General features: G+C 39.9%; 2 protein-coding genes across 4 annotated transcripts in view; one reads left to right on the top strand and one right to left on the bottom strand.

Annotated features, from left to right (window-relative positions):
* Positions 1 to 1,114: 1,114 nt before the first annotated feature.
* On the top strand, positions 1,115 to 11,807 carry GPX7 (glutathione peroxidase 7). The gene is made up of 3 exons (XM_034415300.3): positions 1,115 to 1,374; positions 8,400 to 8,661; positions 9,507 to 11,807. Exons 1-3 carry the CDS (start codon positions 1,126 to 1,128, stop codon positions 9,668 to 9,670), a joined length of 675 nt encoding a protein of 224 aa, XP_034271191.3. The 5' UTR covers positions 1,115 to 1,125; the 3' UTR covers positions 9,671 to 11,807.
* Positions 11,808 to 14,640: 2,833 nt separating this feature from the next.
* The window catches only part of SLC26A8 (solute carrier family 26 member 8), a 45,234-nt gene continuing 35,667 nt past the window's right edge, over positions 14,641 to 24,207 (bottom strand). For all 3 annotated transcript variants that reach the window (XM_087889727.1, XM_087889728.1, XM_034415087.3), the window contains 3 exons: positions 22,095 to 22,149; positions 21,741 to 21,928; positions 14,641 to 14,945 (listed from right to left, as the gene is read on the bottom strand). In XM_087889727.1, coding sequence (XP_087745853.1) covers positions 14,685 to 14,945; positions 21,741 to 21,928; positions 22,095 to 22,149 — 504 coding nt within the window. In that variant the 3' untranslated portion in view covers positions 14,641 to 14,684. The remainder of the gene's footprint in view (positions 14,946 to 21,740; positions 21,929 to 22,094; positions 22,150 to 24,207) is intronic.

Here is a 24,207-nt window from a genome sequence, read left to right on the forward strand (position 1 = left end):
GGCCAAAGAACTAAATTTGCAATACATTTGGAAAATGGTTTTTTATTTAAAACATTATGTTATATAAGTTTAGTATATTTTATGGATATTTTCTGCTGAAAATATATATATAAGCATCTGCCAGCAGATGTAAATCTCAGGCAGAATTTAGAGAACTGCTGGTGACTATTAAGAAACTAGTTGACTCTGAACATCATGTAAATATGCAACTCATGTTGGCTGAGAATTGGTTTAGATAATCTCTGAGTTGACAACCTCACTGAAATTTGAATTAATTCTTTATATTGATGAAAGGAATATATTTCATAATATGGTATGGCTTTAGGAACTTTATATTGCATTTAAATTAGTGACAGAAAGTCTGGTAGCATTTCTCTAAACCTTTTGACAAAAGCACATAGCAAAAGCAGAACAAAAACCAGAGACATATAATTTCCATTGAAATGCAGGAAGAAACAAAGAATGACAAAAATAGTAATATTGCATTTTGCAATACTGTAATAGTAATATTGCATTTTGCAATACTGTACAGTTTTGCTTGGCTGGATTTAAAGTTAGACATATGCTCAATAGGCATGTATTAATTAATGTCCAATACATTGCAATTTGCAATGGATCTTTTCTAAATATAGCTAAATGTTTTTGTTTTTGTTAAGCCTATTCTGAACCTGCAGATTGATGTGAATTTATGAACCAATCGAGTAGCAGAGATACTGTTTCTTTTATTTCTTATTGATTAATATTAATCCTTAATGGTTAAAGTGAACTGAATATAATGTTTAACAGTTCACCTCAAGACAGGCACCAAGTGTTTGAAAGTATAGGACTACTGTCTCAGGATGATAAACCATGGTTTCGCTGATCATGGCTGGTATCAAATTTATTTAGCTGAAAATCATAAAGCAAACTTTCTAAGGAGCTCTCCCATCTTTGTTCAACACTCTTGCTCAATCAAGAGTGCCGAGAACTCAGTTCCTTGTACAGCACTTCATACATTTTCAGCTGATATTGTGAAAGAAATGCTTTGCTATGAATTTTGGATTTTTTTCCCTTCACAACATCCAGGAAAAACCTGCTTTATTTATTCCTTCGTTCCTTCATTCCAGCCGTAGCTTCCTTCCCGCAATGCTTTGCGGTCGGGAGGACGTCAGGAGAAAGCTGTGCAGTATGTTAGATCCCGAGGACAGCGCGGAGCCCAAAATTGGTTCTTCCTTCCCTAAATTTTTTCTGCTCCCTCTAGCCATGCTGATCGTCGTAGGAGCCCTGCTGTTCTTGGCCTTTTCCGCCTCGGAACAGAAAGAGGACAATTTTTACTCGTTTAAAGTGGTCAACATCAGGGGTAAACTAGTTTCCCTGGACAAATACAGAGGCTCGGTAAGTCTGCGGAGGAGAGAGCCTGCTGCCACCAACTAACCAGCAAGTCATCTCGGCATGCCTGCATGACGGACGGGGAAAAGGAAGAAGGCGCACTGATCTGGCTGGGAGGGTTTGCGGGATGGATGTCCTGACGGGGCTCCCGGTTATCTGCGACTTCGCGCCTACGGTTCTGTAACACTCTTATTAAAAAAAAAGTTTACAGTCGGATCTTTCCCCTTTTCTTCTTCTGCCTGTGCGCGCGGAGTTTGTCTCCCTCTGCTTTTTGTGAACAGCCGATCCCGCGTCTACGTGGCAGGCGGGCTGAATTCCCCGCTTACATGTGACCATGTTTCGGAATAGGCGAGATAAAGGCGTGGGGTTGGGATCTACTCGTAATGGCCTTTTTTTTTTTTTAATATTTACCGAACGACTCTGCAAACCATTTGATGAAGGAAGACAGAATAGGTATCATCCTACAAAGGCAGCTCCAACATCGGAGTAGGATTCCTTAAAAAAAAAAAAGATAATTTTAAATATTAAAATTCACTTGAGTTTTAACACTGGATGTTTCTGTCATGTACAAAGTTAGTCTGAAGAAAATCCAGGTAAAGTAAATCATTTAGAATTAACGTTTTAGAACTCAGAAATAGAACTTAATGCTCTCTTTCTAGAGGTGTGAATTTAAAGGTTCAGAGGTTTTTATCATATAGCAGGTAAAAAACATGTTTGAAATATAATTATTAAAAAGCACATGGGATAAAACTTTCTGCCTGAAAACTATTTTTCCTTCTATATTCCATAGAAACATACTGAACTTCTAGTGAGAGATTTAGGAGTAACATAAAAATACAAATATATTTCATTCAAAGTGACATCACTTGTAATGAATTGCACAGAGAAGCATGGTTCCAAATACAGGCAGATAAGTAATCATGTACTGTATAGATTAGTTTACCATAATGTATATTGATCTTTTTGAAAATTTATTCATTATTGCTTGTGGAGGCTCTTAACGACGATTATAAATTGGTGATGATGATAACAATACCTTTATTTAATATCTGAAACTACATAGGTAAATAGGTATTCCAATGTCTTAATTTTAATTTTAAATTGAGACCTTATTAATAACTTAATTAGGCCAGTGCATAGAAACCCTAATGTAACTCATTAAAAGTAAATTTACTGTAAGAGTAAATCAAATCAGGATGTTCTCTGTTTTTTCCTTCCTTCCTCCCTCCCTCCCTCACCCTCTCACACACACACCTGTACACACATTAAGAAGTTCCTATGGAGAAAAAAATAGTAACAATGAGATGCTTTTAGCTACTAACTGAAGAACTCACAGAAAGAACATTGTACTATATCTTGGCAATCTACAAATAAAAAGCTTTTATCCAGACTTGGATGCAAACAGATATAAAACTTTGATGCTCTGATATAAAACTGGTTGTTTATTCTAACCAAAATTAAGTATTCAACTCTTCTGGTTATGAAAAATGGATTGGGACAGGATTCACTACTTTCCAAATATATTCCAAAGTATTTTCCTATTTATCATTTAGATCAGGGGTGTCAGACTCATGGTGTCACATCGTCTCATCTGACGTATCATGACTTTTTCCTCCTTCACTAAACCAGGGGTGGGGGTGGCCAGTGCATGACGCATCCGGCCCGCGGGCCACAAGTTTGACACTCCTGATTTAGATGATCTTTATTTTATCAGTTCCCTAGTAGCTCCCTTTCTTTGTCTAGCTAGGTAGTAAAATGTATGACCTTGGTTGGTCTCAGCAGCTAAGCAGTAAAGCATATTTTTATTTTATTTTATTTATATCCTGCTTTTATTATTTTTATAAACAACTCAAGGCAGTGAATGTATCTAATACACCTTCCTCCTCTTATTTCATCACAACACCCACCCTGTAAGATAGATTGGGCTGAGAGTGAGTCACTGGCCCTAAGTCACCCAGCTGCCTATACAAAGTTGCTGCCTACATTAGGAAGTAATTTTTTTTTAGAAAAATTTGTCTTCATATAATGTGTCCAGAATATGATAATTTGAACATGATCATTTGTGCCCTGAGTAAGAAGTCTAGATTGATTTGTTCAATGATATATTAGTTCATTTTCTTACTTATCCATTATATTCTCAGGAGTCTTCTCCAACACCAATTCAAATACATGTACTTTTTTCTATCTTTCTTCTTCAGTGTCCAACTTGTTCTTCCATATTGCCAAAAGGAAAACCATTGACTGCACCATTCTAATCTTTGTAGCTATGGACATATACACACATCTGAATATCTTTTCAAAGGTCTTCATTGCTCCTCTACTAAGCATTAGTCTGTAGTGTATTTCTTGACTGCTGGTTTGTTTACTCTTGATGATTGATCCTAAAAGGCAGAAGCTACCTACCAGTTCAGTATTTTCATTGTCAACCAAGGTTACGTGTACTTTAATAGACTTCTTCAGAATACTTAGTTTATACCACTATACTCTTTACATTTCTCACCATCCAGGAAGATAACATTTATAAACACTTTTAATGAATTTGTTATATCACATACTTCCTCTAAAGAGTACAAAGTAGCATTAACACAATCAAACCTTTCTTTTATTCTCACAAGACCTACAAGTTACCCACTGAACAGCAAACTATTGGCTAAGCCTCCTAGAAAGAGGCTTCCTAGCATTAATAAAGTTATTCCATCTTTTCTTCCATAAAGAAGAAATACAAAAATTAGGCCAAAATGATCAATTTCTCATAAAGTCACTTGTAAAATCAGCAATTGCATAATGAAAGTAGCAACACCAAGAGTCCACCTCTGAAGGAGATCAATGGTTCAAAAAAAAGGATGAAAAATAAAAATACACAAATATTCGAAAGTATGCTTAAAAGTGTGTGCGTGCGTGCGTGTGTACTCATTTCACAGCTACTTCCCAGATAGAATTTCATATCTTGTCCTTTTTATGATACCAGCTAATGTATTTTCCAATATTATATGCTCTGATAATTCCTTCCAGTTTTATCATAGATCTACAAAGATAGTTCAAGTGATCCAAATGCTTGGTACTATAGCCATCTTGGGCTAGTGGTTAAGACATCAAGCTAGAAAGCAAAAGACGGAAAGTTCAGATCTGGCCTTGGCCATGAAAGCCAGTTTAGTGACCTTGGACTAGTCAGTCTCTCTCAGCCCAACTCACCTCTCAGGGTTGTTGTGGGGAAAATAGGAGGAGGAAGGTGTGTATTGGATATCTTTGGCACCTTGAGTTATTTGTAAAATTAATAAAGGTGGAAAATAAATAAATTCTGACCACAAACTAACTGTAACAGATTTGTTGCTATGCATATACAGTATATTAATTAAATGTTCTCTATCTATCTTACATGCTCCCCATCTTTCCAAAAGCTACTCTTATAGTATTTTGTTTCATTTTCAACTTGTTTTGATGCACACATTTAATGCATGCTTCCAAGATGTTGGAAGTAAAATTTAGGTCCACTAGATGGCAAACGTGATTCACACTCAGTTTTTCTGGGTTAAGCATACTGTATTGATAATAGTTTGATTCTCAGCTGTTACTTTACATGTAAGGATTAAGTCATCCACAATCTAATATTCTCAAGGAATAATGATTTTCAGCACAGTTGTTGGCTTTCTCAGATTGAAAAAAAAGAATTAAAATCTAGAGACAATTCTACATTTAAAATTTATTTGATGGTTTATCAAAGCATAGATTTTCATATTTATCCAATACTATAGCGGGTCCTTTACAAGCTCTGGTTAGTCATACAGCAATCTTCCTGTAATTTTGCTTTCCAAATAAGCAGCCACTCTGTCTCCAGAATCCCAACTCAATATAGCAGCTAACTAGAAATCCTGGGAATTGTAGTCCTAATCCAGGCAGTCCTTGACTTAACGACCACAACTGAGCCCAACATTTCTGTTGCTGAGTGAAACATTTGTTAAGTGAATGTTGCTCCATTTTGCAACTTTTCTTGCCACAGCTGTTAAGTGAATCACTGTAGTTGTTAAATTAGTAACCCTGTTATTAAGTGAATCTAGCTTCTCCATTGACTTTCCTTGTCAGAAAATGGCAAAATGGGATCACATGATCCCAGGACACTACAACTGTCATAAGTATGAATCAGTTGCCAAGCATCCGAATTGTGATCATGTGTCCATGGGGATTCTGCAATAGTCCTAACTATGAAAAAAGGTCATGTCACTTTTTTCAGTGCTGTTTTAACTTTGAATGGTCACTAAATGAACTGTTGTAAGTTGAAGACTACATGTGCTGAATTGGGAACAATTCATTGGCACACAAGAATCCAACACACAAGGAACTTCTAATAAGGAATCTTTCTTTTAGAGAGGCTAAGAAGGCATTGCAAAAGAATCCAACTACCACTCTTTATCTAAAACAGTTACATAAAATTCAATGACTCAATGAATTCAACTTTTCTCTTACTCAAACTCTACTACTTACTGTACAGCCTGATTTTTTGAGCAAAATGGCTGATTTTTGTCTGTCTTTTCTTTGCTAATGGCCAAATCTGACATCAGGTGGTTTTCCTCTGCCCATGTGAGGAATAACTACAACAATATATCTGCAGAACAGATGGCTGGAGAAGGTTGTTATTTGATATATTAAAGCCATTCAGATATAGATGTTTACTGGCAAAATAGAATCCTTATTTATTTATTTTGTGTCTGACCATAAATAAAGTTGTTATTACTGTTGTTGGGTTTTGGTATTATCTCTACTTAGATTAGAAGTTAAGAGCTTCAATGGTCATTTGGAAAAGCACAGTAAAACACTTATGATTCTAGCATAGAAAATGTTCTGCCCCCACCTACAATCTCTATGGCATATGTAATATATCACAGGTAATTAATTGCACGATGCAGTTGTATGTAAAATTGTAGTTGTCCCCTGATTAAATTATATGTAGAAATTGACACCACCTTTACATTACATAAAGTTAAATATTTACCTACCTGCAAATTTGATTACATAATTAGAATTTAAGTGCAGTTGTTTATACAAGCAACATTTAAAAGGGGAAAAACCCAGTAGGTATGGCAGTTATAGTTGACAGTACTTGTAGCACCTCCTTTGGCGCAAAATAAATTTTCCTGAAGTCAGTCTTTCTATCTTTTTGAATGTTTTCCCTATTCTTCCTTTCAGAACTCTTCCTTTCAGTTTTTCTCATATCTCAGAATACTAGGCAGGGTTGTTTTGTGGGGAGAAAAGAATAGCGCCTGGAGTTCCTGTGGGTATACACTAAATATAAAATGGGGGGAGAGAGAGAGAGAGGGAAGGAGGGAGATATATGTGTGTGTGGCTTTTAAAAATAATTCTCTTGGTACATAGAAAATCCATGTTTCGTTTTATGGATTGCAGTGGCATACCAAATATTTAGGGGTGACATGATAGCAGTGTTCCCAGGGCCGGATTTAGATGAAAAGAGGCCCTAGGCTATTCCACTTATGAGGCCCTTTCACCTATAGTGAAAGTGTAATTTTAATTTTGCTAACAATTTGAATGTAGGCCCCTCTTGATCTTGAGGCCCCCTCTTGATCTTGAGGCCCTAGGCTGAAGCCTAGTTAGCCTATAGGAAAATCCGGCCCTGAGTGTTCCAATATTTGAGGGGCTTACACAAGGAAGATGGGGGTCAATCTATTCTCCAAAGAATAGGCAGGATAAGAAGCAATGGATGGAAACTAATCAAGGAGAGAACCAACCTAGAATAAGGAGAAATTTCCTGGCAGTTAGAACAATTGTTTGAAATAGTATAGCAAGGAAGGTTGGACTAGAAGTCTTCCAAAGTCCCTTCCAACTCTGTTATTCTGTTATTATCTACTCAGATATGATTCTTCATTACCTAGCTATTATGGGATTTTGAATAATTTGCAACCATTTTTAATTGTTGCCCTATTAAAAGTATCTAATTATTTAAAGATTTATGACCAACTCACCAAAATGTGATCACAATAAATACAAATCATGGGCGTCCATGAAAGCTCAAAAATGGCAACCACAAGCATGTAAAACCCTGCCCCTCTTATGCATATGTGTATTTATTTCTATCACATGTACATTCAAGGGGGCAAGGCAGTAATTTTTTTCTCTCTCTTCCATCAATGCCTCTGATTTGCATACAGGTATCCTCAGCTTAACTTCAAGAATAAAACTGGATTGTACAGTAAAAGATTTTTTTTTTAAATTTGATTTATATGCCACCCTTCTCCAGAGACTCAGGGCGGCTTACAATGCGTTAAGCAATAGCCTTCATACTTTTATATATTTATACAAAGTCAGCTTATTGCCCCCACAAACTGGGTCCTCAATTTACCTACCTTAGAAAGGATGGAAGGCTGAGTCAACCTTGAGCCTGGTGAGATTCAAACTTACAGTAATTGCAGACAGCTGGTGTTAATCACAATGCTTTTAGTCTGCTGAGCCATCAGGCCCTTATCAGACAACTGTACATTTTATAAGACATTTGTCCACAGAGCAATGGCTAATGCGTTTTATTAGTGAAGAGAGGGGGGAAAATAATTGCAAACACACCTAATTTCAAAGTGACATGGGTCTCAAAAGGATTTAGTTATTTACTTTATCAGTGCATTATGTATTATTATTTTTTCTTCTGTTCAATTGTATCTGAGACTGCTTGGACAAGTTCCTGCAGTTTTCTTGGCAAAGTCTTTCAGAAGTGGTTTGCCATTGTCTCCTTCTTAGGGCTGAGAGAAAGTAACTGGCCCAAAGTCACCCAGCTGGCTTTGTGCCTAAGGTGCCACTAAAAGTCACGTCTCCTGGTTTCCATCTGATGCCTTGACCACTGCACCAACTGTCTATCCATGTATGTATTATAGTAATTATGCAAGCAATAACTGAAGTCTAAAAGAAAAAATATTCTTCTCAAAATGCTCCATTTCTGAAAATGGGATATATAGGAAGTAAAGCATGCTATACTTCTGAAAGTAGAATGCAGAATGGGTTATAACTGGTATTTTTGTTATTTCTTCCATTAGGTATCGTTAGTTACCAATGTTGCAAGTGAGTGTGGGTATACCGACAGTCACTACAAAGCCTTACAACAGTTGCAGAGAGAGATTGGTTCCTATCATTTTAATGTGCTAGCATTTCCCTGCAATCAGTTTGGACAGCAAGAACCCAACAGTAATAATGAAATTGAGAGATTTGTCCGACAAACATACAGCGTTACATTTCCTATGTTCAGCAAAATAGCAGTGAAGGGCATCAGGGCAAATCCAGCCTTTAAATTTTTAACTGGTGAGTATTAAAATAGATTGAATCAGCTGCAAATACTAACTTTATTGTTATTACCTATAAACTGTAGATGGTTTATTATCACTATCAGTGATAGCTTACTTTTGGGAGATTTAGGGGAGATTACCATGAATTCAACAATAATTACTTTGCTTCTTTCAAGTTTATATAGTAAAATAAATAGATGTTTTGATTACTATTTTTAATTTTTCTCCTACATCCCAGGAAATCAATAGGGTCAATAGGATTTCAGCAAAATTTAGTTGCCTTATACTTTACCTTATAGCACCATATTCCTGAATTGTATATAACTCAACATAATGTGCCTTGAAAAAAAATATAGCAGACTCAAATCTTTTTAAAAGCATTTTTTATTGTTTTAGTATGAGAGAGAGAAAGAAGGGAAAAAAGAAACCTTAAAAATGAGGCGCAGGGGAGAGAAATGGAGAAAAGGAAAAGTGATAAGGGATGAAGGATGAAGGAAAAACATGCCTATTGATCATGTTTGCTAGTGATGGTGGAAATTGTAATCCAATACATCTAAAGGTTACCAATTGGAAACAAAATGATTTTAATTTAAAAAATACATAAATGAGTGATCAATGCAGTTATAAGGTTCTTTTGCTGAAATCCTCCATTTTGTTGAAGCATTTGAGCATTAAGCACCTTTTTCTTCCAAACCAAAATGAATTCTTCTAAGATCTGGGTTAATCTTTATTTCTATATTATTTAATATTAGATAATCACATTTCTTATTTAATCTTACATGTCTTTTAAAGTTGCAAATATGCAAAATTAGAACGTTATAGATTATTCATAACTCTGATATTTATCCTTTTTTTATGTAGAATCCACTGGAAAAGAGCCAACTTGGAACTTCTGGAAATATCTGGTAGATCCAGATGGGAAAGTGGTAAATGCTTGGGACTCTACAGTCACTGTTGAGGAAATAAAACCTTATGTGATTGAACTTGTGAGGCAACTCATTCTGAAGAAAAAAATGGAACTCTGATTATTTTTTTAAAACACACATTTTTATATTTTTATTTTTGGATTATTGTTGTGGGTCTTCATATTGCCAACAGATAAATAAATTCCGATTACCTGAGCTAGCTTGCATTCCATAAATATAAGTATTTGTTTCTCATATAATACCTTTTCTAAGTAAATCATACAGAAACTAATACCTAAGAAGAAAAGTGAATGGCCAGGTTTTATTTATTTTTCTTACAAGTCACTTATTGATTTTAGCGAGATTAAATGCTATAAAGGATTTCTAGGCAGCAACCTAAATACAGTTAGTCCTTGACTTACGACTGTAATGAAACCCAAAATGTCTGTTGCTAAGCAAGACAGTTGTTAAGTGAGTTGTGCTCCATTTTATGACCTTTTTGCCACAATTGTTAAATGAATCATTGCAGTTGTTAAATGAATCATGTGGTTATTAGGTAAATCTGGTTTCCCATATTGACGTGCTTGTGGGAAGCCAGCTGTGAAGATTACAGATGGTGATCACATGACACCTGGACATTGCAACCATCATAAATAGATGCCAGTAGTCATGCTCATGACGATGGGGATGCTGAAACTGGTCATAAGTCTTTTTTTTTCCAGTGCTGTTGTAACTTTGAACGGTCACTAACTGAATGGTTGAGTCAAGGAGTACCTGTAAACTTTATTGATAGTAAGATTTATCGTGAACATATTATGATCCTGAACAATTGCAATGTTCATAATGATAATGATAATCAACATTATCAGCCTTGCCCACCTGCCAGCCATTTCTTGGCCTCTGCACACCCTGTTTTCAGGCCTTTTTTTAGCTCATTTTCGAGGGTTTTTTCAACCTGTTTTTGAGGCTTTTGGGGGGCCTGTTTTTGAGGCTTTTTTGGCCATTTTTGAGGCTTTTTAAGGCCCAGTTTTTTTCAGAAAAAAACAGATTAAAAAAGCCTCGATAATGGGCCCAAAAAGCCTCAAAAATAGCCCCAAGAAAGCCTCAAAAATGGGCCCAAAAAGCCTCAAAAAAGCCCCCCACCAAAAGCCTCAAAAACAGGCTGAAAAAAGCCCCCAAAACTGGCCAAAAAAAGATTGGAAAAGAGCTGAAAAAAGGCCCCAAAAAAGGGAGGCCCAAAACTTTTTGTTGTTGTTTTCCTCTTCTAAATTTAAGTGTGTCTTATAGTGAGGTGCATCTTATAGTCCAAAAAATACGGTATGCTAGGAAAATATAGTTAGTCCTTGACTTACAACAGCTCACTTACTGACTGTTCAAAGTTACAATTGTAGTGAAAAAGTGATTTATGATCAGTTTGCACCCTTATGACCATTATAGCATCCCCATGGTCACATGATTAATATTCAGATGTTTGGCAACTGACTCTTATTTATGATGTTGTAGTATCCTGGGATCATGTAATTACCTTTTATGACTTACTGATCTAACAAGCACAAAGAAAGCCAGCATTACTTAACAACTGAGTTACTAATGTAACTGCAGTGATTCACTTAACAACTGTGGCAAGAAAGGTCATAAAATAGGGCAAAACTCACTTAACTGTCTCACTTAGCAATAGAAATTTTAGGCTCAAATAAGTCAAGAAGTACCTGTACACATCCACATAAACTTATGGAAAATTCCACTCACCCATGTATTACGAAAAATAAGAATTTCTCAAGTATCTGTGTATCGAGTTTCATTCAACTTTAGGTTGCTCCAGAAGAATATTAATATTATAGTTTTCTAATTCCTTTCCCCTTTGTAATTGTTATTTGCTGTAGGAGATTGTGAGGTAGTATCCATAATAGCATATGTGATATGTGGAGGGAAATTGCTAATAAGGATGAATTGATAAAAATAATCTATCCCATTATCTGAATCTAAATTTTTTTTAATGAATGAAGAAATGAATGTTGAATCCATACCAATTAATAGTTATTTTTACTCCCAAATATCACTGAAAAAATGCCTTAGAGAAGTATCAATTTATATAACTTTAATTATATAAAATCATCCACACTTTTCTTCTGTAGCAATGTTACTAAAATTAAGTAACTTTATTTTGAAAGGGACCAACTCTGTTTCTAACACTGTGAAAGGACTTGGAAATTTTCAGTGATTGAACACTAATAAAAAGGGATTCTTATAAAATTGAGACCCATGTTTCTGAGCTTCCTTTATGTTCCATGGATAGAAAAAAAATCTACCATTAAAAAGTAAATAAGTGACTGGTCCATTAAGTAATCTTTTTAAGAAATGTGTTTAAAAATCTTGGCAGTGTTTCTCATATTAAACTGAAAGAATAAATATATTCCTGGAATAATCCTACAGGCACAATTGTCAGATAATGTATACAACAATCACAACATAATAAAACAAATGGATTGTGTTCATGAAACAGAGAAATCATCTACTATATTTTGTTTAATGTGCTTTCAAAAAGCTTTGAAATACAGCTGTGATGTTCAATGAACTCTCAATAAGGAATTACTAGAAGCCCAATAATCCTTGTATGGTTCTCCAAAAGTATAATACTAAGTGGTGGATGATGTCGTACAGGAATTGTTTCTTAAATACTGGTAGTTTTCATATTGTTTCATATATTTTTCATTTTAATTGATGTGCAGAAAATGGGTTGTGATATGTGCAATAAAAGAATTGTGATCTTTATATCCAGCAGAACCTGGTTCATCTAATATCCTAAACCAGGGGTGTTAAACTCACGTCATCATGGCAACATCACGTGACGTATTGGGACTTTTCCCCTCTTCGCTAAACCGGGCGTGGCCAGCATGTGACGCATCCGGCCATGGGCCGGGAGTTTGACAGCCCTGCCCTAAGCCATAGTTTACTTAACCATTACTAAATAAGCCATTATCTAGAATCACACATAAAATAAAAAGTCATAGTTTATATAATTGGTTTTCACAAATCTCCAGATTCACATTGCAATGCTATTTCCCAAACCATAAGCCAGCAGAAGAGTATGTTGGGATTAAATTTGGTACCAGTTGCCACACCGTATCCTAACACTGTCACAATGCCAGTGATGGATGCTGTCCCAACCATTTTAATGTGAAGCCAAAGGAAATCGATTGGTGGCTTGTCCTGGCTTTGCTTTCTCTCCCTTCAAGTGTCACCTACTAGTAGAAAACAATAATTATTTCCCCTAAAATACGTAGGTATTGGGAGACTGTATGTTGGTGTATGGAATGTATTCAATGATCAGTCCAGTTGTCTTACCATCAGATTTGTTATTCGTGCTTCTGTTGATTCCGTTATTTCTGAACACATATAGCATTCTTCTGGAAGAGCACTAAACCATGTCCAACAAAAGCCTGAAGTGAAGCAGGAGGGAATGACTGATAACATGTGAACTTCAGCTTTGTTCAGAGCTGCAAGGTAATGGAAGTGCCAACAGTAAATCCATTTTTGTTTTTGCAGCTAGCAGCACCTGGAAGGATTTTTGTGTATAATTGTAGAGTTGGACTGGAGTAGCCCAGTTACACCGCCCTCTTTCACCAAAGTATCAAAAACAGTAAAGTTATAGCTGTGTGAAGCCCCTTGTTTGCTGAAACAGCAGAAAATCTATAATGTACTCAGTAACTCAGTTGGCTTCCTTGTACAATTGATTGGCCAATGTAAAAACAGTAAGTGAATCAATGGTCCAATCCAGCAGGGTAGTGTTTATATTCCTAACAGCAATACACACATGGAAGAACACTTCCCTGTTAAATCAACCTTCTGTTTCCCCGAAAATAAGACCCTGTCTTATATTTTTTTGAAACCCGAAATAAGTGCTTGGCCTTATTTTCGGAGAGGTCTTATTATTTTGGGGCGCGTGGAGGAAACCAGAGGAAATGGCGGGGACCGGCTGCACATGCGTTTAAATATTTTCAGGGAGGGCTTATTTTCAGGGGAGGCTTTTTTAGTGCATGCGCTCAAAAGCTTGATTGGGCTTATTATCAGGGGATGTCTTATTTTAGGGGAAACGGTATATAGCACAATACTAGTTACCTTCCAAAGAATGCTAAACTTGTGCATATAAGGTGGTCACATAAAATTTGACAACAGCTTTAGAAAGTGTTAAATAGGTATTACACATACAGATTAACCCCTGGGAGACATATATCTAATCTCCTGTGCCTCTCACGTCACAATGACACATTGTGCAGTTTCTAGCACTGAAGAAGGGAAGGTGATCTGTCTACAGCAGCCAAAACAGTCAGTCAGAGCTGGACAGTTCCCGTCCTTGACTGCATCAGCAACCATATCATTAACAAAGTGTGTTAGATTATATCCATAGTGAAAATTGTGTTGGGAGAAGAGGTGAAATGTTACCTTAAAAACAGGTAACTTTTGCCTACTGGATTGGAAACAAGCTTCAATATAAGAAATGCAATATTTGCATGAATGTACTGTAAATATAAACAATAAAACTGTTAAAATGGTCAAGAATGTTAACATTTTAACATGGTGACCTACAAATATATGACAAATCGAATGATATTTCTTATCTGAATCTGAAGTAAAACTTAATATTCCCTTAAGATGACCTAAATGTACTGCTTTGAAGAATAAACATATTTGCTTATCAGACACTAGGTATCTAAACTTGGAGTCTAAAACATGGCAGCATTTATACATGCAAAAATCTATTATTTAAAGTATTAAAACTGCAAACCATATGCAGTTTAAATAAGAAATTTATTTTGAGAAGCTAGAAAACCTATACAGTAAAAAGCATTAATAAATAAATAAATGATTTTCATATTTATAGCTTTATAGTACATTTCATTAGTATAGTACTAATCAAAATGTAGTTTTTAAAGAAAATATATATTCTTTGTCTCAATGAATTATTGGTTATATAAATGTTGCATCATTCTGCAATAATGTCAACAAAAAAAGGGCTAACCATTTAACCTACGATATTACTCCCAGGGGACTGGGAGGAAAAAAACATAGTCTAGATTAATTGCATTATATTTTTGCTATTGTTTATTTAGCTAATTTGAATAGATCTCATAATTTACATATCTCTGGAATAATTCCACTTTCCTTCCCATTCTTGATCATCTTCATTGTCCTCAAGGGGCGTTGTTTCAATAGGGTGATGAGATGTACCCTCTAAGTCACTCTGGAGAGAAAATGTGCGGAAAAGGTCAGATATGGGCTCCTCAATGTAGGTTTCACTTTGAACAGTTTTGGGTGAGGGGGGGTCTCTGATCCCATTGGACTGCAGACTCCTCTCCGATTGCTTACTTCTCCCAGAGTGGTAACTTCTTATATCCTGAAATGTACGCAAATATATAATGCCTACATATACAGAAATTCACACATTTGCATGCATACATAATCTCATATATCCATCTTTCTTATCCACCAAACTGAATATTACAAGGATCTTACATATGCAAAATACAGAAGAGTCTTTGCCATGATTCCAGAAAAATAAAGGAATCATTTAGCAAAGTTAATTAGTTCACTCGAACTAGTTAAGACAGAAACCAACCTTTAAAGGAAATGACATTATTCATTTAGCCCAAAGTGGCAATCCTGTTCTCAGTTACTTAAAAATAAATAACATTAAAGCCTTCAGCTGAGCTAGAAGCCCATCACTATGAGGAAAAGTATAAAGTCAGTGGTTAGATTATGCTTGAGAAAGTTTACGTGAAAAGTCCCAAAGGTGCTTTTTCAAGAGGCAACTGGACTTTCTGGTTTTTCTTTGAAGACATTTTGCTTCTCATCCAAGAAGCTTCTTCAGTTCTGCATGGATGGTGGGGAATCCAGTCAGAGCTGAAGAAACTTCTTGGATGAAAAGCAAAACGTCTTCAAAGAAAAACCAGAAAGTCCAGTTGCCTCTTGAAAAAGCACCTTTGGGACAACCATGACCTGGATCAAAGCTGGCTGGGGAATTCTGGGAGTTGAAGTCCTCCAGGCTTAAAGTTGCCACGGTTGGAGACCTTGATAACTGAGAATCAACATAGACATTTACATGAAAAGATTCTCCTATGCTACTCCCATGCAATATGAATCCTGCATAGGTTTTATTCTGTACATAGATTAAATCTGAAAAGTGGGAAAGGCAATACTTTGCAATATATGTATCACAACACAGTAATGTTCCTTCCTGCCCTCATCCTTGATGTCTTCACTTCAGTATGGCAGTATAAAGAGATATTGTGTATTTGCATTCATGTAGATCAGGGGTGTCAAACTCAAGGCCCAGGGGCCAAATCCTGTCCATGGGGTGCTTAGATCCGGCCCATGGGCCTGCCCTAGAAACAACAAAGGACCGTGGTGCCTCTGCCAGTGAAACACACGGCCCGCCCAGTGTTAAATTGGGTGAATGAGGACTCAGCAAGCCAGGTAGTGAGTGACAACAGCTCTTTATTGTAGGGTGAGAACCCAGCAACTGACCAGGGGAAACAGCTCCCTTTATATACCTTGCAGCTGTGGTGGTCAGCTGATGGTCAGTTAATTCAAACTGCCCACCCAAAATCTACATACATAACACTCCTCCCCTCCCAGAAGTCACTTGGGGTGGACATTAGCATACATAGTCTCTCAGGTGACTAGGGCGTGTCCGCACCCTAGTTGACCTGCGCAGTTCAGTCGGAGGTGTGGCGTTGAGCAGGTCGGAGGAACTCTGTTTCTCCTTGCTCCACCAATGGAACCTCAGAGAATTCATTGTGGGCGGCGACTTCTTCGGCTGGTCGATCTTCCGTGATGGGGCGGCACTGGATATCGGGGCCGACAGCTAAGTCCTCCGCTTGACTGGGGCTTGAGTTAGGTCTGGAGTTCGGTTGGTAGTTAGGGAGCGGTTCGTCGAAGATGTCTTCTGTGTCGGCGGTTAAACGCTTCTGTAGCTGATCAATATGCCGCCGCCAATTCCTCCCATCTCCCATGTCTACCCTATAAGACTTGGGCCCGGTGACCTCCGTGATTGTCCCGGTTTCCCAGAGGGGCCCATTCCGTAGTTTCTAGCAAACACTGGCGTCCCTACTGTGAACTCTCTAAGTCTTTTCTCTTCTCCTCTGAAGTTGTCAGGGGAATAACTGGGGTGTAGCCTGTCTAGGACTCCTTGGAGCTTTCTCCCCATTAGTTCTGCCGGGCTCCTGCCTATGGCAGTGCATGCTATGGCGTGTTGGGCCATTAAGAATCTGTCTATCCATTCTTGCCAGTCCCCAGGGCCTAGGCGTGAGATGGCTTCCTTAGCTGTTTTCACAAATCTCTCCGCCAAGCCATTGCTAGCCGGATGAAACGGGGTGGAGAGTACATGTCTGATCCCCAACTCTGCTAGGTACCCCTCAAACTGCGTGGCCGTGAATTGGGGCCCGTTGTATGAGACTAAGGTGTCTTGTAGGCCATGGGTGGTGAACAACTGCCTTAGCTCCCTAATGACGGCGTCGGTGGTAGTGGTTTTCATGAGTCTGATCTCCAACCACTTTGAGAAAGCGTCCACGACGACCATGAATACCTGCCCATGGAATGGGCCAGCGAAAACTATATGGATCCTGGACCAGGGACCCTGGGCCATTCCCATTCCCTGACCAGTGCTGTGGGGGGGTCTGGCCCAGATTCCTGGCAGGGCTGGCACTTCCCCACCCACTCAGTGATGTCTTTATCCATTAAGGGCCACCAAACATAACTCCTAGCTAACCCCTTCATCCTTACGATCCCGGGGTGCCCCTCATGCAACAGCTTCAAAACTTTTTCCCTTAGGCACAAGGGAACAATGACGCAATCGCCCCACAATTGTCCCAGGAACGCTTGTAGTTCCACCTTGTCTTTGGGGGTGGGGGCTTCTTGGATTGCCCTAATCTTGCTCTTGGTGGGCTGTATGCTGGTTCCGTCTACCCAAACTCCACAGAAGGGACTGCGATCATGCACTTGTTGCGTTTGACCCTGAGTCCTGCACTTCTGAACTTCCCTAGTACGTGTCTCAGCCTCTCCCCTAGTTGCTGTTCATCTTCTGTGGTGACGAGCACATCATCAAAATACGGGACCACCCCGGAGATCCCCTGTAACAGTCGCTCCATGGTGCTCTGGAACAGTCCTGGAGCTATGCTGACTCCGAATTGGTACACTTGAAGGCACCTCTATGTGTTACTATAGTCTGTGCCTCTGCGGTAGCGCCATCTACTGGCAACTGCTGATACGCCTGCACAAGATCAAGTTTAGCAAAGATCTTGCCTGGCCCTAGGGAATGCAGCAGATGGTGTACGATTGGAACCAGGTAAGCGCTCTGTTGGAGGGCCTTATTGATCGTACACTTATAGTCTGTGCAGATGCGCACAGACCCGTCCGGCTTAACGGGGGTCACAATTGGGGTCTCCCATTGGGCATGATCGACTGGCACTAACACCCTCTGCTTGATTAATTTGTCCAGTTCCACATCGATCTTGGGCTTTAGGGCGAAAGGTACCCTCCTGGGTTTCAGCTGGATGGGGGCAATATTGGGATCGAGGTTGAACAAAATAGGGGTCCCCACATATTTGCCGAGTCGCTTGTCGAACACGTCCTGGAACTCCTGCATCAGGTCGCCCTTCAGGGTGCTTTGCATGTTGCGGACTCCAGTGAATCCCATGCCCAGGGCTCTGAACCAGTCCATGCCCAGGAGGCTTGGGTGCTTTCCACTGACTACGGTGAGGAGAAGCTTTTCCCGGAATTCCCCATACTCCACCTGGAACTCACCGATTCCTTCCACAGGGATGCTGTTCCCCTGGTATCGTGCAGTCCCAGCCGCTGGTGTCGTAGTTACCATCTCTGGATGCTGGGGACGGCCTTCTTTAGCTTGTCCCAGGACATGATGGTAATTGGGGATCCGGTATCGATCTCCATTATGCACTCATGCCCCTCGATGTCGACCGTCGTGTAGGTCTTCTCTCCGGGGATGTGCAAGTCTGGCCGATTCGAATGGTGCAGGCCTCGAGATCCTCGGATTTCACGCTCTTCCTGTAGCCGCCCTTCGGATTGGTTCTCATCTGCTGTGCCATCTCCGATTGGCTAGCGTTGCTCCGCAGTTTGTAATGGGGGTTCTGCTTGGCTCTGCAGACTCTAGCGATGTGCCCCTTCCGCTCGCATTGCCTGCAAATGGCATCTCGGAACTTGCAGGTCTGGCGCGGATGGGGTCCCTGACAACTCGCACAGGCATCTCGGTGGCCTCGCCAGTCCTGCTGGTCCTGTTTGGTCCGGCAGACTTCCTCGTCCGACTCTTCCTCGCTCCCCGTGCCTAGGGTTTCCTGGTGAACTGGGGCTGGTTTCTGTGCCGTTCTGCTCTGCATCGTCCCCTGTAGTCTCTCGGCTGCCTTGGAGGAAGATTTGTGAGCCCTCGCCTCGTCCAGTGTGATGTGTAGTGTGAGATTTGTCTTCGCGAGCAACCTTCTCTGCAAGCGAATATCTCTCACTCCGCAGATTAGTTGCTCTAGCAGCATCTCATCGAGGTCTCGGTACTCGCACTGGTTTGCGGCCTTGCGCAGGGCAGCGACGTACTCGCTGATCAATTCTCCCTCATGCTGCAGCCGTTGCTGGAAGTCGAACCGCTGCACATACTTCGATGGCGTTGGGGCGTAGTGGTCCTTCAGCAGTGTCTGAAGCATTTGCCATGAGATGGTGTGGACCGAGTTTGGTTCCGACAGGGCCTCGGCCATATCAAACACCTTGGGTCCACAATGGCTCAGGAACAGGGCTTTCTTCCGTACGTCTGGTAGCCTCTGTAGGTCGCTGGCCACCAGAAAGCATTCGAAGCGGGACATGTAGGATCCCCACTTCTCCGTTGGGTTGAAAGGTGCTGGCGGTATGTAGGAAGACATCGTCGGTAGATTCTCTAAGTACTCCGCTCGCTCGCCTGGCTGGATTTGGGTTCACAGTTCTCTCGTCGGCTCGTGGCTTCAGCTCTTTCCATGGCTTCTGGCCTCAAAATCCTATCCTCGTTGCCAATGTTAAATTGGGTGAATGAGGACTCAGCAAGCCAGGTAGTGAGTGACAACAGCTCTTTATTGTAGGGTGAGAACCCAGCAACTGACCAGGGGAAACAGCTCCCTTTATATACCTTGCAGCTGTGGTGGTCAGCTGACGGTCAGTTAAATCAAACTGCTCACCCAAAATCTACATACATAACACCCGGGCTCTGTTTTCAGCCGCAACAGCCTCCTGCAGCTCTCTGTGGGCTGCATGAGGCCTCCCTGAGCTCTATTTTCACTGGCAAAGGGCTGCAGGAGGCCGTCGCAGCCAAAAATGGAGCTTTGATGAGTGACATAGAGCTGATCATGCCCACCCTGATCATGCTTCCAGACAGACAGACAGACAGACACACACACACACACACACACACACACGGTCAAACGCAACACTGATGCGGCCCCCAATGAAATTGAATTTGATACCCCTGATGTAGATGCTCTAAAACAATAGTCTCCAACCTTTTGGCATCAGGAATCCATGTCATGGAAGACAATTTTTCCATGGACTGGGAGAGGGGAATGGTTTTGGTTTCTCTCACTTGCCCATCACTCATCTCCAGCTGTGTGGCCCAGTTTCTAACAGGCCACCGACTGGGACCGGTTCATGGCCCAGAGGTTGGGGACCTCTGCTCTAGAAGTATTAAATAATCAGGATTGTATACTATATATGGGTGTCCCTTTACTATTTAAGTGTTTCCCTGAATGTGCAACCCTCAGAGAGAGGCTGGCAAAATCAGTAGATTGGCAAAATGAGCACACAATCATGCTCTATACATTTAGCTTAACAGGGAGCATCTCAGCTGTGTTGAAATCCATGGAAGATTCTGGTTGGAGGATTTTTATTGGCTTTTCCTAGATGCATTGTGTTTTTCCTAGAAACACAACTGGGTATCATACTGGATTGGCAGCAGGAGTATAAACACTATAACCATGTTGGTGAACCTATGGCACGTGTGCCGGAAGTGGCACACAGAGCCATATCGCCTGGCACGCGTCACATCGCCCATTCCTCTTCTGGGTTTCCAGGGCACGCATGCACACCAGCCAGCTAGTCTACGGGTTACTGGTGCGCATGCGTGCATGACAATCAGCTGGCCGGGTGGAAGGAGGTGGGGGTGGGGAGGATCCACTGTCCGGGGCTTCCTTGTTTTCCTGCCTGAGCAGGCTGTCCAGGGAAAGAGATTGAATCCCCAGGCCATTGCTTCTGGCAGCGCAAGAACCGCCGCTGCTGGGTCGAAGGGGGTGGGGATGAGAAGGATCTGTTGTCTGGGGCTTCCCTGTCCGCACTGGAGCAGGCTGTCCAGGGAAAGAGATTGAATCCCCTGGCCATTCCTTCTGGCAGCGCAAGAAGGAATGGTTGTCAGACGGATCCTTCCACCCCCACCCCCTTCCACCTGGCAGCGGCGATTCTTGCGCTGCCAGAATGAATGGCCAGGGGATTCGATCTCTTTTCCTGGACAGCCTGCTCCGGTGCGGACAGGGAAGCCCCAGACAACAGATCCTTCCCACTCACCCCCCTTCCACCCAGCGGCAGCGGTTTTTGCCGCTGCCAGAAGCAGCGGGCCGGGACTTCAATCCCTTCCCTTCTCAGGCCCAAAACAGGCCGCGGTGGGGGGGAACAAAACATATGTGGGGGACTGCGCATGCGCAATGCAGAATGCATGCACGGGGATGTGCGCAATACGGGGCGCTTGCGTGGGGTGTCATGTGCGCATGTGCATGGGTGGGGAGGTCGCATTGCATTATGGGTGCTGGCACGCGCACGTGTTATCACGCATGTACACACACACTTCCGGCACGCAACGGGAAAAAGGTTCATCATCACTGCTCTATAATAATCATCATTGACATATTTAATCTAGGGATAGAGTGAATTTTGAAAAAGATTATGTCAATGACAGGAAGAAATCTGAATCATGAACCATGTAGCAGAGCAATATATAAGTGTTCAGCAGAATCCTAGGGATTAACTAAAAATAATTGCAAATCATCTTCACTGGGAGTACTTTGAGATGCCTCTTGTTACTATAATACAGCAATAATTCATAGACTGAAATGAAGGCTTTCCAGGGCTAATCATGTTGGTACATTTATCATGAACCTTCATTGAAGTATTATACCTTTTCATCATCTAGTCCTGCCATCAAGTCCTCAGGAGCTTCATTTTGGGTTTCCACTGGAATAATCTCTTCCAAGAAGTTTGGCTCCACAGCGAAGAGTATTGCATCATGCAGAGTAGGAAAGAACCGGGCTTTAGTAACACAGTGGTCAAAGAAATCATGTTTTTCAAAAGTTTTTATTATGGCAGCTGTGAGATAAAAAGGCAGAAATATTACATGCAGTTGTATGATTATTATTTTTTTAAAGAGAGCTTTATTTATTTATTTATTTTATGGTTCATGCTATAGCCCACAATTGTGCTATATTATCTATTGCCTATCTTGCATATAGATAATTACTATGCCTATACTCACGATGACAGGCAGCTATCAGGACTGTGATTCCAATGTTCTGAAAGACATGACAGAGCTATAAAAGGAAGCCATATGATAATTAGTAATAATTTCACTTTCAGAGGTTGAGACAGTTTGATAAAAGAGCTTCTTCAAACTGATACAGAGGGACCAAGTCTGCTACAGTTCCCAACCAGCATAGCCCTATGGCTGGAATTTGGATAGCTAAGTGTATTTCCATTGTGATGAATCTATGTGTACTGCACGAGTCAAAAAGAGGGCTGTGAAAGTATTTACAGACCCCTCACATCCTGGACATAAACAGTTTCAACTCCTACCCTCAAAACGACGCTATAGAGCACTGCACACCAGAACAACTAGATACAAGAATAGTTTTTCCCCAAACGCCATCACTCTGCTAAACAAATAATTCCCTCAACACTGTCAAACTATTTACTAAGTCTGCACTACTATTAATTTTCTCATCTTCTCATCATTCCCATCACCCATTTCCTCCCATTTTTGACTGTATGACTGTAACCTTGTTGCTGGTTTATATTGATATTGTTTCCTGATTGCTTATTTGTAACCTATGACTATTATTAAGTGTTGTATCTTATGATTCTTGATGAACGTATCTTTTATTTTATGTACACTGAGAGCATATGCACCAAGACAAATTCCTTGTGTGTCCAATCACACTTGGTCAATAAAAATTCTATTCTATTCTATTCTCATGATATAGCCCAGCCCCTCATATTAAATCATTAACATTTATTGATAGTAAGATACAACAGTTGATTACTAAATATCCATGCAAATCTACTGACAGTTCAAATAGAAGTAGTGTGTGAGTGAAGTGCTGAATATGTTTGTTTAACAGTATGTCTTTAAAAAGAAAATCTATTTTTCATGAAAACTTGAGGCAGATCTATGTAGTCTAGATGACTGGCTTCATAATCAGTCTAGATAACAGGAAGAATTGGATGTTCCTGTGTTTGGTTTCCTGCAGTGCATTGGGTTACTGATACTGTTGGTGGATTAACCAAAGCCTAGTGTCCTGATTCTAGTGTATATTTTTCTAATCAAAAAGGAATCAATGTAGATCCATCCTGGACTAGCTACTCAAATTATGCATTAGGTACACATCTGTACTCATATTTGGACAAACTGTACTGTGTGCTTCCTGCATAAAATGTATCACATTTTTTGCTTTATGCTGACATTGGTATCACAGCCAGAATTTTATATTCTGTGATATCTAAACATGAAAATTCATTCCACTGTGGGACTTCTGTTTTGTAGAGAAAAATAAACCAATCCTTTCGTGTTTCTCTTGTTATTTATTTTCTGATCAAATTACATGATCAGTATCATCAGACTACCTGTAGCATTTCAAAATGTGTCTTCTTTAAAACGTTATGCTATAAATTAGATGTCATAAGGTTTCAGGGAAGTGTCAATTTTGTATATATCTGGAAGGCCACATTATTCATCCAGTTTCTTCATCCCTTTGTGATTTCTGTTTTAACTGAGATTCATAATACATTATTTCAAAACACTTATTGTACATTTAGCTAACTAGACCACATCCTTTTAAAAGGAAACCTTCAAAACTGGAAGGCTAAATATAAGTAGGTGGAACATCTTTTTACTGCTGCAAGAAAAATAATATATAGATGAAGGAACTTTAAAAATAAATATACTGATTATATTTGATTGTGCTGCTTGCATTTATTTATTTATTTTGTTTTATTATAAAATTTATTGGTCGCTCATCTTACCACAGAGTAATTCTGTGTGTCTTACAGTCATAAAAATGTATTTATACAGTATATAAATTAAATTAAAACCAAATATTAAAATCAGGTGACACATGGGATGGGTGGGAACGGAGTGGAGGGAGGTGGGATCTGTTATTACTTGATCAACCACCTCCACTGTGCTGTTCTCCCATTGGGGCCCCAAACCAGCTGGCAAAGCTAGGTCTTGAGTCCCTTACGAAGCCTTGAGGTCCTTACTTGTAGTTGACCTTGCTTATTAGATATCCACTTATAAATTCCAAACAGAGTCTATCACACACACACACACAACACACATATATACTAAATCGAAGTTTTAGATTAATAAAATC

This window comes from Pantherophis guttatus, chromosome 3 (genome assembly GCF_059756535.1).
Source record: "Pantherophis guttatus breed Tessera chromosome 3, ASM5975653v1, whole genome shotgun sequence".
Lineage (NCBI taxonomy): Eukaryota > Metazoa > Chordata > Lepidosauria > Squamata > Colubridae > Pantherophis > Pantherophis guttatus.

Excerpts from the sequence above, each read along its gene's own strand:
- GPX7 (XM_034415300.3), top strand. The coding sequence starts at position 1,126 with ATGCTTTGCGGTCGGGAGGACGTCAGGAGAAAGCTGTGCAGTATGTTA. Across the intron at positions 1,375-8,399 it reads TGGACAAATACAGAGGCTCG|GTATCGTTAGTTACCAATGT; the intron begins GTAAGTCTGCGG and ends TTCTTCCATTAG. Across the intron at positions 8,662-9,506 it reads AGCCTTTAAATTTTTAACTG|AATCCACTGGAAAAGAGCCA; the intron begins GTGAGTATTAAA and ends TTTTTTATGTAG.